Source organism: Anser brachyrhynchus (genome assembly GCF_964034855.1).
Source record: "Anser brachyrhynchus genome assembly, chromosome: 1".
NCBI classification, from domain to species: domain Eukaryota; kingdom Metazoa; phylum Chordata; class Aves; order Anseriformes; family Anatidae; genus Anser; species Anser brachyrhynchus.
In genome coordinates, this window is record NC_137694.1 from 37675804 (window position 1) to 37699262 (window position 23459).

At 37.4% G+C, this 23459-nt stretch overlaps 1 protein-coding gene across 1 annotated transcript in view; it reads left to right on the forward strand.

The window, feature by feature from the left end:
* The window catches only part of CAND1 (cullin associated and neddylation dissociated 1), a 28183-nt gene extending 6688 nt beyond the window's left edge, over positions 1–21495 (forward strand). Inside the window, exons 3-15 of the mRNA XM_080592534.1 lie at positions 9392–9546; positions 11044–11167; positions 11588–11844; positions 11925–12030; positions 12519–12664; positions 13750–14042; positions 14840–14981; positions 15600–17093; positions 17837–17932; positions 19175–19344; positions 19444–19608; positions 19820–19927; positions 20944–21495. Of these exons, the coding sequence (XP_080448660.1) occupies positions 9392–9546; positions 11044–11167; positions 11588–11844; positions 11925–12030; positions 12519–12664; positions 13750–14042; positions 14840–14981; positions 15600–17093; positions 17837–17932; positions 19175–19344; positions 19444–19608; positions 19820–19927; positions 20944–21168 (3481 nt within the window). The 3' untranslated portion in view covers positions 21169–21495. The remainder of the gene's footprint in view (positions 1–9391; positions 9547–11043; positions 11168–11587; positions 11845–11924; positions 12031–12518; positions 12665–13749; positions 14043–14839; positions 14982–15599; positions 17094–17836; positions 17933–19174; positions 19345–19443; positions 19609–19819; positions 19928–20943) is intronic.
* The last annotated feature ends 1964 nt before the right edge of the window (positions 21496–23459 follow it).

Here is a 23459-nt window from a genome sequence, read left to right on the forward strand (position 1 = left end):
CCTTAACAAGGAAAGAATCTCTTCAAGGAACATTGTTCTTTCAAGGTTTGATTACTGATGTCACTGAACAGAGAAGATTTGAAATAACTCATAACAGTTGTAAAGCAATATTTTTTTCTTAGGCAAGTGTAGTAACGAGTAAGTTTTGCCTTATCCACTAATCTCTTTCACATTTGGATAGGAAGTGCTCTGTTGGTTAAAATGCTGATGAACTTGTTTCTCATTATCTCTTCAAAGCACACTGGTGTTTTTGTTTTCGGACCTTTCAGTTATATCATACTGCTTTTGGATAGGATAAAACATGTTTGTCTTTGCTTAACAGCTTGAGAGTTTATGGGTACTTGGGTAACTATCTTGCAAGATGATTGTGATGTTCATCTCCGAATCAAAATGAAAATAAACTGATTTAATACTCTTGCTTTAAAAGTCAAACATCTTTGACCCTACAGAAGAGAAAGGAGTGTACTCATCAAACTTTTATTTCAGGCAGTAGATATGAACAGTTTTTTCACCTTGTCTGTCTTAAGAATATTTTTGTGTGTGTTGCTTGTGTTTTTTTCTGAAGGACTTCTTTGTTCTATCTGATGATCAAAGGCTGTTTTACAGTCAGCCAATGTAAAAAACACTATTGGACGTTCTTACACCATTCATGTTTTAAGGCTATCTGTGTAGTCCAGAATGGTACCCGGGGCACCTTATGGTGGCAGGGGTTATACTGCCTGTAGCTCTGTCCAAGGTTACCTGCATCTGGGTTAGACAAGCGGTGTGCTTTGCCTGACTGTGGGGTGGATTGTTTGGGCTTCGCTGCCGGTAATGTTCTGTTGGCCCAAACTGCCATTAATCATTCTTCTTAGTTCATCCTTAAACTGCAGCACTGAATGTGCTTCTCATTCTGGTAGCTATTTATGTTGTGATACTCTGCCATTAAAACCTCTACTGACAAATTTGTATTGTTTCACACTAAAATGCTTCCTGAAACTTACAATAAATAATCATTCATCATATATGTATATCTCTCAAAATAAGAAGTAGAAAAGTTGAAGTAACTACTTTCAGTGATTCCTCCCCTTGTCATCCTGTAGTTTATCTGCATTTATCAGCGTGACTTCTCTGGGCAGTAGTTCAACGTAGGGAACCCTGCCTGATGCTGCGAGTGTGAGTCATTAATGTGAGCAGGATGATGCACATATGTTGTGTGGCTGATCTGGTTTAGCAGCTTTAAAGTGTTTTGGATGCTGTGGTAATACACTATTATACATCATGCTATATTGGTGATTTGAGTCAAATATATTTATTTTTCATTTGTGAATTTTAACTCTTCCCTGGAAGTAAATGTGCTTCTTTGATAGCCACACTGATTTCAGCCTACATTTGGTTGTGAGATGACATCCCTCTTCCTGGCAGGGAGGGCGTGCTACGAACACTTTTATTTTCAGATGTATATAACTGAAAGGAGACCCTGCTGTAGCTGCTGTTTATTTCCATAGACAGTTGAATGAGCTGTTGACTTTAAGGGAAGTTGGATACAAATTATTGGTAATTGTGATTTTCCAGCGAAAAGGAAAAGATCAAAGAGGACTTAAAAATAAAAATAATAACTAAAAAGCATTTCCAAAAAGAAAGAAAAGTTGTAGTTTATTTTCTACTTTTGATAAGCTCAGTTTGCAATCTGACACTAATAGTAAGGTCTGCAAGTGATATCTCCTGATTTGAAAGGCCAGAAAAGCTTAAGGCATTGTTTTTTTACAATGTACTTCGTAACTGGTGTGTCAGCTTTATTGAACTAAATCAGAATAAACAGGAATGTGTAATGAAATGAAGATGCTAACTCAGGTAAAGTCTGGTTTAACACCTCCTATGGACTGAAATCCCAAGTGTTTGGGTGAGTGACTTATGTCACTTCAGTAGTTTATCTTCAGACATTGGCAGAAAAGTGTTTCCTTTACTTATCTGATGATCTAATATGTCTAACTGACCAACTTTTGCTCTGATTATTTTAGTTTCTCTTTATTTACATTGAAAAAATAAACATCCTGCCCATTATTTTAGGTGTTTTTGCTTCTGGAGCAACTGTTTGTTTTTGGTGGAGATATGGTCTGTCAGTCATTGGTGCATAAAAAGATGGTGTCAGCTGCAGATGCCTGGGTTGTGGAAGGTGTATTTTCATAGAGCTGTGCAAATCTTTGCAAACTGCAAAAGCAGGAGACACGATCTTTGTATCAGCGAAAGGAGAGCTGACGTTGCCACCTGGAATCTCACCAACCAGATCGCTTTTGATTAATAGAGAGCGAGTTTGCTGACTTCTGGGATTGCTACTCTGAAGGCTAGCTGTAGTTTTGAGAGGTTGCTGTTGTTTGGTTTTGTATGAATATGTTTCCATAATTGTACATCTGCTTGTTTGTGCTTCTGTTTACAGTACTTTTGTTGGAGTATGAAGCATTATGGATGCAAAATAGTTTCCACAGATTCTGGAATCACACCTTTCTGGACTGTAGTCTGTTGACTGAAACGCACAGGGAATTTCCTCTCTCCATACTACTGTGGATGGTTGCCATACTTTGGAATTGTGATCGTTTCTGTTTAGGTGCTTTGTGCTTGTGTTGCTTGCAAACCAGTTTATTACGCAGCAAGAGCAGAACAGTGCAGTGGTGCTGTGCATAGCCACTGACTGCCAGCAGTGTGCACTGGAAGAGGAGCTAGTGATGTGCCACCGAGGGGAAGGCTCGGTTGAAAAGTGAAATTAGGTTGTGGAGAAATCTGAGAGCTTTTTGAGCAGCTGGAGAAAATGTTTCAACTTCTAGGGATGCAGTCAGGGATGGCTTGGTGTATCTGTGTCTGAGAGAGAATTCTTGGTGGTAATTTGTGTCTTGGCAGATGCTCATCTGCAAACTTTTCAGGACTTATGTATTGGGGGGGAGAAATGGTCCTCGCTCATAACAGTGTCTAAAAATTACCCTAAGACTGCAGTATTTGTTTATCATGATTGAAACAATAACATGACCAGATTAAGATTGTGGGTATGGTCTCCTAAACCACTACTCGCAGGGATTTAGCAGCTGTGGAGATGCTTAGATGGAATCTAAAGATGTCAGTACTGTCCCCCGGCCCTAAGTTAAAGGGCAGTGCCAGGTTAAGGCTTGACTTTTGCTGTTTTTAACAAAGGCTGCTGTTAAGGCTGTTCATTTCTGCAGGAGTAAGTGTACCTGCTGAAGCAGGTGAGAAACTATTCCATTGCATCTTTGTTTCTGGGCACTTAAAGGGCTTCTTTTTATGCCTTTCATCCTATATCAGTCGGTATCTCAATTAACACTTCTCCTGAACTTACCTGCATGCAGAACCTTCTAGAAATGTTATACCAAAGTTGTTTTTATGTAGTTATTTTTAAGATATCTGCATTTCTGTAAAATGCTCTGCAAAATAAAGAGTGAATTGCAGTCTTCCTAAATGTATGGCATTGGGGTGATCATAATGTCTGTGGCCTAATTTGGGGAGTTGGCCTCAATGTCAGATTTGTTTGAAGATTCATGCTGTAAAAAAAAATGAGTTGAGAGTAATATTGCAGTGCATGTTTTTGGTAGATATGCTTTGTCTATGCTGCTTTTTTTTTTTTTTTAATTCCCAAATTGCACTTATTTTGAACAGGCTCTATGGCACGAGTAGGGTGTTGATGGGTAAGGAGAGCAGGAAACCATGCAGGTTACAGTTTGTGAAGGAAGGCATGGAAAGGAGTACGTACAATTCTCTTGGGAATTGGGAAAAGCGTGTTCCAGGGCTTTTTATGTAGGTGCTGTGCCTCAAGCGTTAACAATGTTTTGATTTCATGGGGGCAGGGTGTTATGAGTGTAGCCACTGAAAGAGAAGCTCATAGGTTTGCCTAACATAGTGACAGACCACTGGTGCCAAGATGTTGGAACTTACTCTGTGGTTACTATCATAATGTAAGTTACACGTCGTGCTTGAATGCAAAAGTTTGCTTTATGTAACAGATAAATTATTGCACGTGCTTTTCTTGTCTGCGCTAGCTTGCTGCCTTTTGCTTCTGTTGAGCTTTTTTGACGATAGTTAGCTCTTGCTATTGTGACTTCTGGACATAGGGAAGAAAGGTAACAGCAGTGGGGGGCACGTACAACAGGTTTTAGGGGTGGAAGGTGTATGTTGTTGTCCTCTCGTATAGAGCCATGTCTACTAGCTGTCCTAGAATGAAAGCTGTAAATCTTGGCCCTTCGAGTCCAGCTGGAGTCACTGGCTTGCAGTCCTTGGAGTTTGAGCCTAGTCCTCCAGCCTAGCTCCCTCCAAAATCTGTGTGTGGCGTTTAGTTGGGGCTGTTGGAACACCGCCTTTTTCAAGAGTGGAGAAAATCGGTGACCAGATCAGGTGGACAATGGTTTTGAAGGCCTACAGTCATCCCGTGGTGGGAGCTATATGGTGAAAAGGAGCGGCTTTGGAGTGACAGAGGGGACATAAACAGTAAGAAGTGTGAAAGGTGTTGGGAACTTGGAGTGTGTTTGGAAGCTTTTGTGGCAGGAGTGGACAACTTGGTGCTTGGAGATGGGATAGAAGACAGTTTCAGAGGAATTTGGAACATACACGTTTGTATTTACCCTGTAGGTGCTTCTAAACTGTTTGATTTGACTATTCTTTTTTCCCCCTATGTAAAGTCGAAAGGACAGTAGCTGCATCCAGAAAGAGGAATCAGTAAAATACACAACTTCAAAATGAATAAGTTTGTTTGACTGTACATTCAGAAGTTAATTCGGTAAGGTCCAAGGTGCCAAGTTTCATTTCAGTGAGAAAATCCAAAGCATAAATAGGTTGACAAGTAAAATTAATAGCAGTTAACATTTCGCTGTTGACAGCTCTTCAGAACTAAGGTACACATCCTCAGATCTCCACTGCTAAAACAATCCAGAAATTGGTCTCCCCAGCAGTACCAGCCAGGTAATAAAAGTGTGGGGGTTGTCTTGCTCTCAGTCTTGGCAAGTACAGTACTGAGCTCCTAAACTAACTTGAATGCCTGTATGCTGAATGCTGTTGCCTCAAGCCTTTCCTTCTGAATGTGATGGGTTACTGGCGTGTTCCCCTGCAGATGCCTTTCTGACAGTTTTATTAGCTAGTGGTGAACCCAGGATCCAGCTGTGTTCTTGGAGACTTAGGCTTCAACTCCAGACCCATGTCCAGTAAAACAAGACAGACTGCCTTGCTTGTCATCTTGTGTGCTTGTCTCAATACATATACAGCAACTTTTTCCTTTAGATTATGAAGACTCAAGGGTGGTTTTTCTGTCTTAAAATACTTGTGGGTTTTTATAATACAGTAATGTGGGAATTAGATGATTTAAGCTTAAAGTAAGCTTTTGCCTGAGTGGCATAATCTTGATTTAGCTTTTGGACTATCTGCTTTCAGAGTAATAGTCTTTATTGACAGATGAGAATCTTGCCAGATATCTTGGACAGAATTTCTGCTTGCATGTTGATTTTTATTTCTTTTCTGGTTTTGTACAGTTGACTTAGTGCCAGTGAGTTGTTTTTTTTAAATGTGAAACTTGCTCCTTTAATTCAGAATCACTCTCAGAATCTTAGGAAATAAAACCAAAGCATTTTTCCCTGCTGTAATCATTGAAAGGAAATAGTTTGCATCTAGATTGCTTGCTTCCAGTAATCTAGTACAACTAGACTGTCATGTATTGCATTTCTTCACTTACTAGAACTGCATGCTGCTATTTGTTAATCAGGGTTTTGCTCTACCATGATCTGGCAATTCCATTATTACATTGGATATTCGAATTTATGAAGATGGAAGTTCTCATCCCACCTTTTTCCCTAGTGTCTTGGGCTTGTGTGTGGTTTTTTTTTGTTTGTTTCAGTAAAATGCTTTGAAAGGGTAACTTGGGGAAGAAGAAAGTTATCTACCCTGGTGTTTCAAACTAACTTGTGACCGAGCTGTTCTAAAAGCTTGATAGCTGCTATTTGTTTATGATCAGTGAAAACTGAATTACAAATTAATACATTACAGCTTTTTAAATACTAGGGTTTTTTCTAAACATGAGAAGACAGTCTGTCTTTCTCCAGGGTCCTGTCTTGACAGTTGACAAGCATTTAGGTTAGATAAATACTTCTAGTTGGAAGTTGTTCTGTTGTTAATTATGTTAATCTGTTTTACAAGCAGATGGTGAAATTATTTGTAAAACTTATGCACACTTCAGATATTTCAGTAATAATACGGCCCTAAATCATTGCAGCCTCAAAAATCTGACGTACTTGTAGTAAATGGTGGCATGGATTTGAAAACTTAAACTTTGCTTCCTTACAGTTAACGTTATTTTGTTAACAAGTTCGTTCATTTTGTGCTTGAAAACCTGTAGGTTTTCAGTTTGGTTTCAGCTCTCCAAATTAGTGTTTACTAAACCTGCAGAGATCATTTTATTCTCTGTTAGCTTTGCTAGAATAAACCTTAATGAAAAGCAGATGTATGCAGTATTAAAGTTCAGTGCAGGGAAAAAAGCTATATGGAGGCATTGTACTCTAATGTAGTCCTAATATAGTCGGTTTGCAATTGGCTTAGAGATCTTCCTTTTTCTGCATTTGCTCATAGACTTATTTCCATATGGTTCAGTTTTGTATCTCTGGTTTGTAGAGTGGTTGTCTGCGTACATTGTGTACAGCGTTGATGGGCAGATTAAAAAAAAAAAGATTTGGATCCTCCCTTGTGAACAGCAGAAACATCCATGGCTTCTGGCTCTGTTTGTTGCAGCAGGAGGCTGCTGTGGCTCTTGAAGCTACTTGCTCACTCTGGCATCTCAGCAGAAGACTGCACGGACCGGACGGAACCCTTCCACAGGCTTGCTTGGATCGTGTACTGCGAGTTGGGCACCAACTTACACAAAAACAGCATCACAACAGAGTTTAAGCTTCTGAAAAATGCTTTCGAAATAATAACCTTGCCCAAGTCTTTCCACTTCTTGAAATCATAACCAGGTTAGGTGAGCCCTTCATATCAAAAGTCATCACGCTCATCAAAGTTCACACTGAGGGTGCATGCAGAATCTCTTGAAAACCTTGTGTGCTGTCTTATTGTGGCCGAAGTTGAATTTGATGGTGATGCAAGTTGAAGCATGTGTTAGAGGTGGAAAAGCATTGAGATGCTGCTGTGAATCAGGCTCTAGGATTTTCTTGATGGGACATTGGGAACAGCTGTAAAACATAACCAAGGGAAGTTCTGTGCTCAAGCCCGAGTGCTAACCATTATCCCTTTAATTGACCTGGAAGAAAAAATAGATAGTTTTCTCAAGATGTGTCTGTGTTTCTGTGAATTCTGCTGGTGAGCTACACTCCTAGTTCATGGTTCCCATGTTTTCTGTAGATGGTCCTCACTACTGCTGTCTCCTATTTTGCCTCAATCCATTGCTTGTTCTCCTGTGTGACTTGCACACAGCTCCTTGGTGTACAGCCCTTGCTTTTGTCAGGGTCAGTCCAAACGAAAGACTGCAGAAATGTACTAACTCGAGCTTCCTGTTGCATCTCACCTCTGGTGTTGATGTTGCGTTAGTAAGCGTGTTTTGGTTGGGTGCGATGTGATAGATGTCACCGCAGAGGGAGAATAGCTGGCAAGATCATCGCGCAGAAGCTTGCAGAACAATGGAGCTGTGTCTTTCAGAGATGTTCAGAGGTTAACTCCTGTTTTTTGATGGAACACGCAGCTTACAATACTCATTTTCCAGAATTTGACATGTTTGTTGTTAATGTAGCATGTTTGGGGGAGTGGAATTAAATTAAAAGAATTGGTCAAGTCTTTCAAAACTGATTTTCCATTTCTGAGGTGGTTTGAAGGCAGGTGTTCTAGAAATTTAGGGAGTAACTAGGTAAGTGAATTCGGAGTAAAAAGGGGGAGAGGGAAAAAGAGTAAATTCTTACTCTTATGAAGCCTTTTCACAGGTGAATGGAATTGTAAAGTAACTTATTTTTACAAGGTAATATTGCTTGTTTTGCTGATAAAACTTTGGTGATTGTGGCCAAGTGCTTACACTATCAGTTTTGCGTTAGAGGAAAAAAAAATTGTATTGTGGTTCTTGATGTTAGTTTTGATTAATTTATGGGATCTGCTTTGTACTGAAATCATGTCTTTTTTCATAACTACTTTTATTGCATAGTGGCTAATAGATTTAATCAGATCAGGTATTGTCTAGTAATTAAACACAGTAAGAAAATGCGTTAACACAGCAAGAACGTGGGAATGCTCTCAATACCAGTACAAAACAAAGAAAAGCAGATGGATGGCAGCATCCAAGGCCATAGTGAGACAGATGATGGTAGTGGTTTCAAGCTTACATTGCAAGCTAAATGTAGAGGGTGAAAGTTGAGCTGTGATTTTTGTCACGTGTTAGTACATATAATCTGTGAGATTTTCTAGATCTCCTCTCTGCAACAGGACAGCATTGGGTTTGTAGCTAAGACAAGGTATATGTATGTTCCTACAAAGCTCAATAATACCAAAGTCCTGCTCCTGTGTCTTTCCTGGAGTGTGAAGAAGGATGTGGAAGACTTGCTTGCTAGTGCTGGAAGAAAATAAAGAACAAATAAGGCGCTGTTGTTTTTTTTGTGCAACGTCCTTTTTGGAAAAGGGTGTTAACAATGGACAGACACTAAACGTTGGTGATTGAGCTAGGAAGGTGGCAAAGGACGCTGTATTTCTTAGCAATGAACTAGACTTCACCAGAGACCTGCAGCTTCAGTGTTTTGAACAAATGGGAGCATTTGACTAGGGATATAAAATTGTCATGATTCTCAAACAGAATAACTAACCCCCCCAAATTTGGTGATGTTTTCTATCTTTCCTCCAAGTGCAGTGTGTAGAGGGGTGCTTGGAGTCTGTAAACGAAGACCGTGTCGTTGATTTGTAATTCACCGTTTGCATTCAGTTAAGGGCACTCTAAGACAGAATGGGTCTGTCAGACTGAACCCAAGTGTTGTCTAGAATAAAGATGCAGTAATCGAGAAGTTTGCTTACTTGTCCAACCTGTGTGGATGGACACTGATGGTCAGGCGCATAAACTGGTGTCTCTCGCTAGGTAACTTAGTTATAAATCTTGGCATTAAGCATGATGATGTTAAGAGGGACTCAGACTTTCAGACTGTGAAGCAGAACAGTTACGCAGAAACTGTTCCCACCAATGGATTAAAAAAACAGATGCACTAAACCAGTAGTTTGTTACTAGGTTTAAGGTGAGTTTATCAGCCTAACCAGTTGAAGGTTTTCAGATTTAAAAATTCTGCTTTATATTGCTACCAAAACCAATCTAAAAGTTTGTGACTTCGAATAAAATAGTAAAATAAAATGAAGGATTGAGGGTTTTATTTAAGGTTACAAGCCTAATACCTTTCTTCTGTTTACACAGCCTTGGCCCTTTGGTGAGTAAAGTAAAGGAGTATCAAGTGGAGACCATTGTAGATACACTCTGTACAAACATGCTTTCAGATAAAGAACAGTTACGTGACATTTCAAGCATTGGCCTTAAAACTGTGATTGGAGAACTCCCCCCAGCTTCCAGCGGTAAGGACTTTGCTATTCAAGATATTCTTCAGTTTCTTCTGTGACTGTACTTACAGATTTTGCTGGTTTAAAAAACTTTTTTTTTACTGAAGAATTGTATGGATGTGGAAAATTAACTTGTAGTATATGATCATTGGTATAACAAATTGAGTGTAAAAGTTTATATCTTAATAATTGTGTGGTGGAACGTTTCTAGGCTGTAGTCATAGATAAATCTCATCTTGTTTTTTGGTTGATAGTACACTTTTAAATTGATTATAACTCATTTTTCTTCAGTGATCTGATTTCTTGTCTCAGTTTAGGTAAGTGTTTTGGAATGTGCCTAATGTTTCTAACAATTGCCTGCTAAATTAATGCAGTGCTTACCTGCAGTTTTAAATGAATGCAGTCTTTACTCCAAAACTGATGTTAATGATGAACAGCTCATCATTATGGTGTTACATTTTTATTCAAGTGGTTTTCAGATATTGTAGGTTATGAGAGGAATGAGAATAGAAAAGCGATTAAAAAGGTTTTGGACGTGCAGTTTTTAGAGGCTGAGGTTTCTTAAATTAAAAAACAAAACACCAAACCCTCTGATTTTGACATCCTCTATTGGAAGTCCACAAGTAAATGATGAGTTTATCAGGTAGTGGTGCGATGCAAAAACTTATAAATAAAAGCTTCAAGTGATTTATTTATTTATTATTCTTTTGTATGCCCACACAAAACAAAAGCAGATTTTCAGCTGGAGGTAAGGCTCAAAGACAGCAAAATCTTTCCGTATAAAAACCCAAACAATCTATATTTAATATAGATTGGAATGGTATTAATTACACATCTACATTCCAAAAATAGCATTTAAAAAACTCACAAAACTTAATCCAAATGAAGATGAGTGTTAGCCATTGGGAACCATGAACTGCTTCACAAAATTACACTAAACAATGCTGGAGAGTTGTATGTGTTGGGGGGAGAAAGCTATGCAGATACAGTGAAGAAATTTTAACTTGAATTTTAAAATACTTTGGGTATATATTTTGTCCTTTTGCAAATGTTTCAGCAGTATTTCAAGTAGATTTAAATAGCTTCTTATGCAAAATCATTTTACAGTCCTGTTTCATTTTACAGCTGTTCTTTAAAGGTGGCGTTACCTACTTCTGTGCTTCCCCTTACCTTTTAGTTACTCCTTTATTTCTACCTGTATTCCTTTTACGTATTGCTTTAGACTTGTCTTGTTCTTCACTTGCTTGCCCTGCCAAAAGCAGTGTCCTTTCTGTTGTATTCACCTTCTGAATCTAAAGCTATCCTACTCAGTATGTTTCTGTGTAGTCTTCCAGTTCTAATGCAGAGCATAATACTTCACATTAGCGAAGCAACTGGCTGTTCAAGCTTGTTTTGTTGGGTGTGAAAGCTTCTTCATGTTATGTTCAGCTTCTCGTAGTGACAAAGGATCTCTGGTGTTTAAAACCTGTATTTTCTCATTACGAAAATGCTGAGGTTTTGTTGTACTTTCAGGTTCTGCATTAGCGGCTAATGTTTGCAAAAAGATCACAGGGCGTCTCACAAGTGCTATAGCCAAGCAGGAAGATGTGTCTGTTCAACTGGAGGCACTGGATATCATGGCTGATATGCTGAGCAGGTAAACATCCTTCTTCCGAAATGCTGGTGAATGCTGATAAATACTTTTTAAAGCTTGAACTTTTTAATCTTTCAAATATTAAATATAAATTATTTTGTTTAAGTTAAGTGAAAAAATATGGCAAGATATTAAGTACAGATGAAGCCTCATTTTTAAAAAAAGTGAATGTATTGAAGATAAGTTGGTTGATAGACTGATTATTGTTTCATCTTCTGAGAACTGTAGCTTTAAGCTAATTTTCAATGCTTACTGCTTTGAAGGTATATTTTAAACTCCTTTGTGTTTAAGCTTTTGGAACTTTAAAAAACTTAATTGTAATCTCTGTGATGTTTTGAAAATATTTAAAATAATTCTGGTAGAGTATATGAACAAAGTTACCTAGATTCAATTGGTTTGAGTTTGTGTTTTGTCTGTTTTAAGGCAAGGAGGACTGCTTGTTAACTTCCATCCTTCAATTCTGACCTGTCTGCTCCCCCAGCTGACTAGCCCCAGGCTTGCTGTGAGGAAAAGAACCATCATTGCTCTTGGTCACCTGGTTATGAGTTGTGGCAATATGGTTTTTGTTGACCTCATTGAACATCTGTTGACAGAGCTGTCTAAAAATGATTCCATGTCAACAACTAGGACCTATATACAGTGTATTGCTGCTATCAGTAGGCAAGCAGGTCATAGAATAGGTAAGAAAAATACCTAAATTATCTGTAACTAAAAAGTTCTTTAGATGAGAATAATGACTTTGCTAATATTCTTTTATCAGGTGAATATCTTGAGAAAATAATTCCTTTGGTTGTAAAGTTTTGTAATGTAGATGACGATGAACTACGAGAGTATTGCATTCAAGCCTTTGAATCCTTTGTTAGGAGGTAAGTAATTCTCAGGTGCTTGTATCACGTGCCTATGTGTTGCGTACTTTTTGGTTGTAAGTGTCAGCTGGTAGTCTCCTTGGTACAAAATATTTTTGCAAGCTTTGAGCTGGAACTGTTCCTATAACTGTCTTAAAACTTAAACGTTAAGCAGTATGTTATGTCTGCACTTCATAAACTGTCTACTGTGCCAGACATACTACTAATTCGTACAGGAGGGGGGAAGTATTCTAATATTTCTTGTCCACTGCTGATGAGGGAGGAAAAACAAAAACTTGATATCCAAAGGCATATCTTGGTATTCCGCAATCTTCCAGTCTAGTAGTTTGGGTCCTTTCTGAAGTACAGATTCAGATGGACGCATTTGATGACACTTGCCTTAGCTATAACGTCTTCAGAGTACAAGATGTGATAATTTCATCTTCTAGGTAGAAATGTTTTAATTCTTGTAGGTAATTTAACTTTACTTTTATTTTTGTACTATGCAGATGTCCTAAAGAAGTTTATCCTCATGTATCTACTATTATAAACATCTGTCTTAAATACCTTACCTATGATCCAAATTACAATTATGACGATGAAGACGAAGATGAAAATGCTATGGATGCTGATGGTGGTGATGATGATGATCAAGGTATGTTTGTTTTTTGGTGAGGGGGAGAGAAAGAGCTTGTGAACTTGCAGTGGTCTGAGAAAATGGGTGGTATTGCTAATAAGTACAAGTATTTGAATGGCTTGTATACTTCTGAATTCATTTTTTAAGATGTGTTTAAAAACAGCACATGAACTCATTTAAAAATAAATGTACAATAAAAGTACTGGATGTTACTGCTGGAGATAAATACTTCCCGTGGTGAATGTAAAGTACAAGATAAATACTTTAAAATACTTGAAAGATGGAAAAATGAGATGGTAAAAGCTAGCAGCGTCTAAGATGATCGAACTGAAGTAAGAAATGTGTCAGTTAATGAATTGAAAATACATATTTGTCATGGGAAAGACTTCTCAATACTTCCAATATATAAAATATCATTACTTAATACATACAATCTAATACATTGAAAATTGAAAGATACTCAGTGTTTTTCTGTTAGGATAAATGATTTTGACTGAAAAGTAGAAGGTATTTATTGTTAATGTTGTGGCTAAATTCTTTGCTGTATGTAAGGTTTATGAAAACTTGGATACAAATAATCTGAACCCAGAGCATAACATTATTATTACTTTAAGATTGAATGAGCTGTATAGTTGTTGCCTTAGTGTTTAAAAAGTCAATTTGTCTTGCTTGTTGTATGTTTTCTGTGGTCATTTTGGGTATGATTTGGTTTGATGTATTCCTAGAAAGAACTGAATAGAATAATTTGTTGAATCTTGATCAGTTAGTAGCTGTTGCATTGTTGATTTTGTCATGAAAAAAAGAATAACATGCTTTAAATCAGTAGTCAGGCTGTAAATGTGATGGGAACCACCTTGTCCAGTTTCCAGCTTAGATAAATACATGTGTAAGACTAGTGTGAGAAAATTGGTAGAGAAAATAATTAGTCTTAAGATTTAGGCAGTTCGGAAGCCTTTTATGTATGGTTTGTAACATACTTCTCCACCTGTTACTTTGGAGTGCCTTACACAAAGAACCAAAGTGTGTTTTTATTAATTGTTTAAAATAAAGCTTGATGCTGTGATTGTCTAGATTTGAACATATGCATATTTTTTTTTTCCAAGGGAGCGATGATGAATATAGTGATGATGATGACATGAGCTGGAAAGTGAGGCGTGCAGCTGCTAAATGTCTGGATGCTGTTGTTAGCACACGACACGAAATGCTTCCAGAATTCTACAAAACTGTATCTCCTGCTTTAATAGCCAGATTCAAAGAGCGTGAAGAGAATGTTAAAGCAGATGTCTTTCATGCATATCTTTCTCTTTTAAAACAAACTCGACCTGTGCAAAGTTGGCTTTGTGATCCTGATGCAATGGAGCAGGGAGAGACACCTTTGACAATGCTTCAGAGTCAGGTTGTTCATCAAATTTTTGTTATCTTTTTAAAGACACATTGAAGTTGTCCTGTTCATATGGATAGCTCCTGAAATATGCTGTGCTATACTTCTGTCATTTGTAGATTACAAATTATTACTGTAGTACTAACAGAGAGAGTAAGCCAGGGAACTGGCCCAGAACAGTACAGCAGTCTTAGAAACTAAAATTATCAGCTCAGGCAAATGTGTTTAGCTGACTTGTTCTTTACTCTCACCTGTAAAAGTTGTATGACCTATGTAGTTTTGCCACCTTACCAAAGCAAAGCAGTTATTTTGTGCATTCTAGAACGTAGGCAAAAGGTCTACTGATCAAGATAAAATTTGATTTGCTACAACATGTTTTATTTGCAGAATAAAAAGGGTAGTGTTGTCAAATCATAGAATCATAGAATCATAGAATATCCTGAGTTGGAAGGGACCCTTAAGGATCATCATGTCCAACTCTTGACACCGCACAGGTCTACCCAAAATGACATTTTCCTTTTTCTAAGTTAATTATTTGACTAAATTTTCAATTGTTGCTCTATATAGTTTTGTTAGTGCAAATCTAGTTTTCATGTTTCATGTTTCATCTCACCTTTTAAAGTTAAATTGCTCTTTTTATGGTTATCAATTCTTTTTGAATCTTCATTTCCTACTGTTTATACAACAACTCTGATTCTGTGGAGAAACCAGAAATAGAGAAAGATGTGTCCTAGCCTTCTATATCCCCCAGTGATCAAAGGTGAAAGAAATGTCAGCTACTGAATCAATTAACAGATGTGTGATGGTTACAGGTTCCCAACATTGTTAAAGCCTTGCACAAACAAATGAAGGAGAAAAGTGTGAAGACCCGTCAGTGTTGCTTCAACATGCTGACTGAGCTAGTAAATGTATTACCTGGAGCCCTAACACAACATGTTCCTGTACTTGTACCAGGTATGAAAAACATACTATTAACCTAAAGATTTACTGGCAACTTGGTTATGGAGTTTCTAAATACAAAAATATTCACCGTGCTTTTTACAAAAGCTTTGAAGTGTTGTTTCTATTTGAAGAAATTGGCAACATAATCAGCTACTGTGTGAAACCATATAAATATTTTAGTGACACATATCCATTAATCTTGAAAACAAGCGTTGGCTGTAAGTTTGACATTTTTTCTTCTATATTTTGATGTAAAGTTGATTTGCCTCTAGTTGCAAGATCAAACGCTGCCCTCTTATATCAAAAATATTGCCCATATTTTAGCTTTTGGAGCCTAAAATGCTGAATTTTGAAGTAAAAAGGAAAAGTAATTTTAGAAAACTTGAGGGTACAGGTTACCTTTATAATTAAGACATCACAAACCATCAAATGGCCCAAGTCCTCTGTGTAGAGGAAGTCTGAAAAGTAATTGTTTGAATAAAGTGGTGAAAGGGGCTTAGAAGCATTCCATAAATGTTTTCCTGCACCCAACCTGACACAGTTACAGCTGCCTTATTTCATAAATTTTGAAGTGTTCTAACAGAATATAAATATCCTAACCTAAAAGTACATTTTTCTTTTTTCTTCCAGGAATAATTTTTTCACTGAATGACAAATCAAGTTCTTCTAATCTGAAGATAGATGCTTTGTCCTGTTTGTATGTGATCCTCTGCAATCATTCTCCCCAAGTCTTTCATCCTCATGTTCAAGCACTGGTACCTCCAGTTGTAGCTTGTGTTGGAGACCCGTTTTACAAGATAACATCAGAGGCACTTCTGGTTACCCAACAGCTTGTGAAGGTCATTCGTCCTTTAGACCAGCCTTCTTCCTTTGATGCTACTCCTTACATCAAAGATCTCTTTACTTGTACAATCAAGAGATTAAAGGCTGCTGACATTGATCAGGAAGTGAAAGAAAGGGCAATATCTTGCATGGGTCAAATCATTTGTAGCCTTGGTGACAGCTTGGGTACAGACCTGCCTAGTACACTTCAGATCTTCCTAGAGAGACTGAAGAATGAGATCACTCGGTTAACTACCGTGAAGGCCATGACACTGATTGCTGGTTCTCCTTTGAAGATAGATTTAAGACCAATCCTTGGGGAAGGAGTTCCTATTCTTGCTTCTTTTTTGAGAAAGAACCAACGAGCTTTGAAACTGGGTACTCTTTCTGCTCTAGATATCTTAATTAAGAATTACAGTGACAGCTTGACAGCTGCCATGATTGACGCTGTCCTGGACGAGCTTCCACCTCTTATTAGTGAAAGTGATATGCATGTGTCGCAGATGGCCATCAGTTTTCTGACAACACTGGCTAAAGTATATCCTTCCTCCTTGTCAAAGATTAGTGGGTCCATTCTCAACGAACTTATTGGGCTGGTGAGATCGCCTCTACTCCAGGGTGGAGCACTTAGTGCCATGCTAGAATTTTTCCAAGCTTTAGTTGTGACTGGTACAAATAATTTAGGCTATATGGATTTACTGCGCATGTTAACGGGTCCAGTGTACTCTCAGAGCACAGCACTTACTCACAAGCAGTCTTACTATTCCATTGCCAAATGTGTGGCTGCCCTTACTCGAGCCTGCCCTAAGGAAGGACCAGCTGTTGTAGGTCAGTTCATTCAAGATGTCAAGAACTCAAGGTCCACGGATTCCATTCGGCTTTTGGCTTTGCTTTCTCTTGGGGAAGTTGGGCATCACATTGACTTAAGTGGACAAATTGAGCTGAAGTCTGTAATATTAGAAGCATTCTCTTCTCCTAGCGAAGAAGTCAAATCAGCAGCATCTTACGCATTAGGCAGTATTAGTGTTGGCAATCTTCCTGAGTATCTGCCATTTGTCTTACAAGAAATAACCAGCCAACCTAAGAGGCAATACCTTCTTCTTCATTCCTTGAAAGAAATAATTAGCTCTGCATCAGTGATTGGTCTCAAGCCATATGTTGAGAACATCTGGGCCTTACTTCTGAAGCACTGCGAATGTGCAGAAGAGGGTACAAGGAATGTGGTTGCTGAATGTTTGGGCAAGCTTACTTTAATAGACCCAGAGACTCTGCTTCCACGACTCAAGGGATACTTGGCATCAGGTGAGTAGTAATAACTCATGTACATGTTGTAGCAAGTGGCCTTATTCTATCTATTAATAAATTGTTTTGTTCTTGCAAATTATTTGCTTAAGTTCTATGATACTCCTGTTTTGCACTCCCTCCTTGCTTCTGCATCAGGAGCAACATGGAGCTTAGATCCATCTTGCTGTAGGATATTAGTCATACGTAACATGCTTTTTTTAATCTTTCCTTTGGTATGAGTATGGTATTTTATTTAAATATTTTACATTCAGCAAAGCTATATACTTAAGTGGAAGAGCATGGGCAACAAAGGGACAGCACTGCTTGATAGACTAACTGTAATGCATTGACATTTATAAGTAAACTACAGTATTCCTAATTTTAGATGAGAATTCTGAAATTTGTAAGTATTAGGAGGAATCATTGTGTATAATCCATGAATCAGTTTCATATCAAGAACTGTATTGATGTGCTTTCTTCATGTGCTTCTGCTTCATAAAGGAAGGTGGTTTGTAGGCTTGTGTGAGATGAATTAAAAAGTCTCCTAATATGCTCATTATCTGAGTTTTCTGTGACAGAAAATGTTTATTACAAATATTATGTTATTGCTCCCTCATTAAAATGCAACACCAGTGCATCTGTGGAGGTAACATTGCACTGCAATTAATAAGTAATGTTTATTTTTCAGCTTTCTTAAGAGAATTAAAAGCTTTAATTGTGCTGTTTTAATGTTACATGCTCATGACTTTATTTCATATTAGGATCTTCATATGCTCGAAGTTCAGTGGTTACTGCTGTTAAGTTCACTATTTCTGATCATCCACAGCCCATAGACCCGCTCTTGAAGAACTGCATAGGTAAGTTCTTTGCTTTTAGTGACAATCTCTAAGTTTTCAAGTGATTAAATTGCATTTAAAATATGTTCTTTGTGCTTTCAGAAAAGAATACCATGTAGGTACCAGAAATAGCTGCTAATGTTAGCTGTTGCAACAGTTATGAAGTGCTTCCTTAATAGACAGTTATTTCTATTAATTCTATTCTAATTCAGCAGCTTGATTGAATTCTGAGTAGAAAAAGGTGTGTGATAAAAGTGGTATGTATTGAAGCTGTAATGGGCAAAGAATGCAAAGAGCTAGGGTATGTAGGATGGTGCCTAAAAGCTGATTTCCTTTCCCATGCTCTTGCCAAATTATATCAGTTTGATGTAGTAAGGTACTGTCTTTAACCAGAAGGGTAATTTTGGAAATATTTGACATTGTCACTTAAAATATGTATATATTTGAATGCTGGGCGACTTGTAAATTTAGATCCTTGTGATTCTGTAATGCTTTGTGGTCTGAAAGTTATTGGAAGCATGTGTAGTTTTTATAGGGATTGGAGCTTTGCAATGCTCATTTGTATGATAGTGTTGTAGATTTGTTTAATATGCTATGGTGAATGTTAGTTTTATAGTGGATATGATTACACTGTAAAATCTGTACAAAGCTGTGTATACTACTAAATGTAATGGGGAGGGAAGGATTCATTTTTAAAAACAGTTTTGTAGAGAGCGAGTTTTTTTACTTCTGGTGAGGTGGTGTCAGCTGTTATGTGTTACTTTCATCATTAAGCTTAAGTACTTTTAAATAATATATAAAGTTGTTTGATTATGCTTGTGGGGTTCTCCTCCTGCTGTCCCCCTCCCACTGAAGCTGCCTTGTCCCTTTGGTTTCTGGGAATATTTACTAAGTATTGAATACTCATACAGTCAAAAACTATTCATATGTAGTACTGCAAAAATCTTGTTTAGTTTTGTTTAAAAATCATTTTTAGTTTTCTTACCCATCTTTTTTGTGGTTATGGAATTTACTTGTTTACAGCCTGCTGTTTTTCTCCTTTTTAAAGTTTCATCTCTTTTAAACATGGGGATGAAAATATGATATAATCTTGCAGGCATTTATTTTACCAGGGCAGTGCTATAGAATGCTAAAATTTCTAACCTGAAAATGCAATGAGGGTGGGGTGGGCTGAGAGACATGTTGTTACATTTATATATACTAAGTAGGCTTATTTTCTGGTAGCTTAGGAATTTTTTGATTTATTTCTGTACGTGATTGCAGGTGATTTTCTGAAAACATTGGAAGACCCGGATCTCAATGTCAGGAGAGTAGCCCTAGTGACATTTAACTCAGCTGCACACAATAAACCATCATTAATAAGGGACCTCTTAGATACTGTGCTTCCTCATCTTTACAATGAAACGAAAGTCAGAAAGGAACTAATCAGAGAGGTATGTTAACTAAGAAAAATAGGGCTAAATTAACATAAGTAGACACTTAGTTTTTCTAAATACATTCCTTTTTAACTTTAATTTTGAATTTGCCAACAGGTGGAAATGGGACCATTTAAGCATACAGTTGATGATGGGTTGGACATAAGGAAAGCTGCTTTTGAGTGCATGTATACTCTTTTGGATAGCTGTTTGGATAGACTAGATATATTTGAATTCCTGAACCATGTTGAAGATGGCTTGAAGGACCACTATGATATTAAGGTTAGCTGTCTTTTGTGTATGCGTGTACACAGTGAGTCAGTCAAAATATTTTAAATAGTGAATAGACTGAAATGGTCAAAATACTGCTTCATGTGCTTAAATATTTCAATATTTAATAAAGTGTTGCTGTTAAAGGTTACACAGTATTTTAGGAATTTCTTTCCACATGCTGATCATAACTGATTTTTGGATTGTTTTTCTCTCTAACTAGATGCTAACCTTCTTAATGTTGGTGAGACTGTCTACCCTTTGTCCAAGTGCAGTGCTGCAGAGATTGGATAGGCTTGTTGAACCTTTGCGTGCTACATGTACAACTAAGGTATTGTTTTAAATTTAAACTTCTGCTTGTTAATTATGTAGTATGGTCTTACAGAAGTATAAACAAGTTTGTGTATGAAGAACAATTCTGAGAATCTAGGTGTATTGCTGCAGCATTTCCTGAATTGCTGTTCATAATTTGCAACAGGTAAAATAATACAAATAATGTGAGCCCTTATGTGTATTACCTTTCCTTAAATTACAAATTGAAGCGTAAACTTGTTAAGCTTCTTTTTAAAATCCTCTATTTCTTTGACATTCCTTTTATGCCTTAAAAATCTAGCTGCCACATGGACAACTTGTCTCATTTCATTATAAATTGTGAAAGTATTGAGGGTACTGAGGGTTTTTCTGACTTCTGATGATTGTTATTGCAGACAAAAAATCAGGTGATAAAGGATGGAGGCTGTGTAAAGTGGTGCTATTTTTTTCTCCTCCGTCATTTATGTTATGAGATTCTTGGTTCTTGGCACAGTTGGTCTCCTTCTATACCTATCGTTGTCTTGATCCAGCTGCATACTCTGATAGTGATTTAATGCCTGATTTACCTTTCTTCAATACTGTAATCAGTTATTTTTTGAGTCAAGAAATTTGACTGCTTTTAACAATAGTTTATCACTGAAATCAAACAAGACTAATCAATTTTTAATAAAGGTTAACTCTTTTTGAAAATTTCTGTTCTCTGGAGGCTGGAAGTGTTGTGTTAATACGATTTCAGTGTTGTCTACTGACCTTAGTAGCTAGAGGTTGGCTGCTAGAATTGTTTTAATTTGGTAATTGACTTGGTAACTCACAGCTTTTTTTTTCCACTTACTTTCAGCGTTCAAGTTTCAGTCTGTTTTAAAACTGCTGGTAAAAAGTCTGCTAAAAAGTACACGTTTTAAGACCTTTAAAACTATTGTGAAAGTTATCCAAAGCTATGGAAGGAAGTAGTTCTTTATAAGCTGTCTGTGTTAAGGTGTGTGTAGAGGGAAAGTTGAGCTAAATCTTCAAACAGTTTCTTTTTTTTTTCTATAGGTTAAGGCAAATTCAGTGAAACAGGAGTTTGAAAAGCAAGATGAACTGAAACGATCAGCTATGAGGGCAGTAGCAGCGCTTCTAACCATTCCAGAAGCAGAGAAGAGTCCATTAATGAGTGAATTTCAGTCACAGATAAGCTCTAACCCTGAGCTGGCAGCCATCTTTGAAAGTATCCAAAAAGATTCATCATCCACTAACTTGGAATCAATGGACACTAGTTAGATGTTTGCCCAAAATGGGGACCATTATGTTGAACCATAAGATGCACTGAATTGACAGGTTATGAGTAAGAAACAAAAAAGTATCTAATCTACACATTGTTCCACTTTATTTACCTTTATGGAGACAGTTGGCTTTTCCCATTGTTGCTTTTCTAGCATTTATTCCAGAAATGTATTTCCATAATCCAGAGTTTGTTAACCACTCTTGTTTTAGTGGATTTGGCCACATTTGGGAATTAAAAGTTGACGCATGGTGTATGGAAATAGGTTCCAACATCCATTTGCCCTGTAACATTTAGGATTAAAATGTTAAAATTTTGTGACCATGATTTTTTTCTTTTATTCACTCTTTCTACTTGTAAACAACAACAAAAAAGGTGTGTGTGGGGGAAGGTGGGAATCAAGCATCCAGGTGCACCATGTTTTTGTATAACTTTTTATTATTTTTTTCATTTTGTTTCAGCTTCATAAATTGGTTTGGCTGGCAGATAAATTCTGTGTAAGATTTATTATATTAAAGAGAGGGCTTGGGTACAGTTCAAAAAAAAGCAGACATAAATGTCATTTTTAAAGGTGTGGGGATTAAAAAACAAATATCCCTCTTGTGCACACTAATTTTGCATGAGCAAGTTTACAAATATATATTGTCTGTAAAACAGCATGTGCAGTTTATTCGTAATACAAGTTAAAATAAGTGCTACTGTATCAGTGCAGTTTTCAGGTATCTTAACGTACAGAACATTCATACAGGAAGGGAGGAATGAAGGTTAGTTGTTTTAACCTGGGTTTTTGAAATGCCAATAGTATGACCCTGCAGATTATACTCGCAGCAAATATGACAGCTTCTGCAGTTTTCATGGTTTTTCAAACTTAAAGGCTGGATCCCTTGGAACTGAGGTGGACAAACAGGAAGATCGGAGGGAAATAGGATGAGCTGGAGGTAAAGTGAGCAGAGAAGAACAATAGCTGCTCAATGGCTGCTGAACTCTGGATTCAACTCTGCCTTTGTTATCAAAGTGTGAAAGGAGGCTTCTTCGGTGCCTTCTACCTTCTGTTCTTTGTGCAACAGTTTTTGTTAAGGCACTAATGTATGGCGTTACCTCGGCAAGTATTGCCAGAGCATCATTCTGTGCCTATCAGAAGGTATTCTGGCGTGTGGAATCAGCAGTAGATCACAGTGCTGCAACTGTCACTGGTATTCTGGTAAGAGAGGGAACAGGGAATGGTCGTAAGACTCGACAGAGAAATGTTAGAAAACAAGCTAAAAGGGGAAAAAATCTGCTGTGAATATGCTGAGATATTTTGAAAGGGGACCAGAATGTGATAGCTGGCAGTACCTCCGTAAACTGGGTTTTGGAATTTAATACCAAAAGATGGGGAAACACTGCCTGAAATTGGGACTTGTCATTATTTGGTTAATGCAGTTGGCTAGTGTTGTCTCTTTCAGATCTGAACTTGATTTTCCTCTGGTTAGTTGACATTTTTGGAAACCTGCCTGTTACATGGCTATGTGGCAGAAGCTGCTACGGAACTAAACGAACATACATTTTTATGACTTCAGAGAGAGTTTCCTGTGAGCATTGGGGTTCAGGGGCAAATTTTTCACACACTTAAAGATTGGGGAAAGCAGGGGAGATATTGGTGCATTTTACTTTAATTAAAGGACATGAAAGAAGAAATCTATGAACTCATTCAGTAGTAACAATTTTAATGCTGTAGAAATTTTGAAATTGTAGCTTTCTCTGTCTCCGAAGTCGTCGTACTAATGTAACAATTGTCTTCTAGAAGTAGAAATAAATGAAATTAATTGTACCAACATATCTAAATGTCATGAAAAAGTATGGGATGACTCTAGAGAGAAACCATATGGTAGAAAAGCACTGTGAATTAGGTGCATTTTCCCCTGCTGTATAACTCATCTGCTTCAATTACAGCAATATTCAGGCCTTCTAATTAAGAATCTGTTGTGCTAATTAGTTGTCAAATTAATCTTATTTCCTTTGTGTTAAGTTTTCAGAGTGCATTAAGATGTTTTCTAGACCTAAAGCTAAGTGTGAGGATGGTATGATAAACATGAAATGTGAGGCTAAAACATGTAAAAGGAGTAGGTGGCAATGGTAAGTAAACAGGATACTCAAATTCATGGTTGGGAGATGCGTGTGCTTAGTGCTGCCGTAATGCCTATGTTGTGGATCCAAATAATACTCACTTTGTTTACAGTACAGAGGAGCAAGCTTAAGGACAGAATAGAAGGTTGAGATGTATTACATGGTGAATGCTTTCTTACAGGAA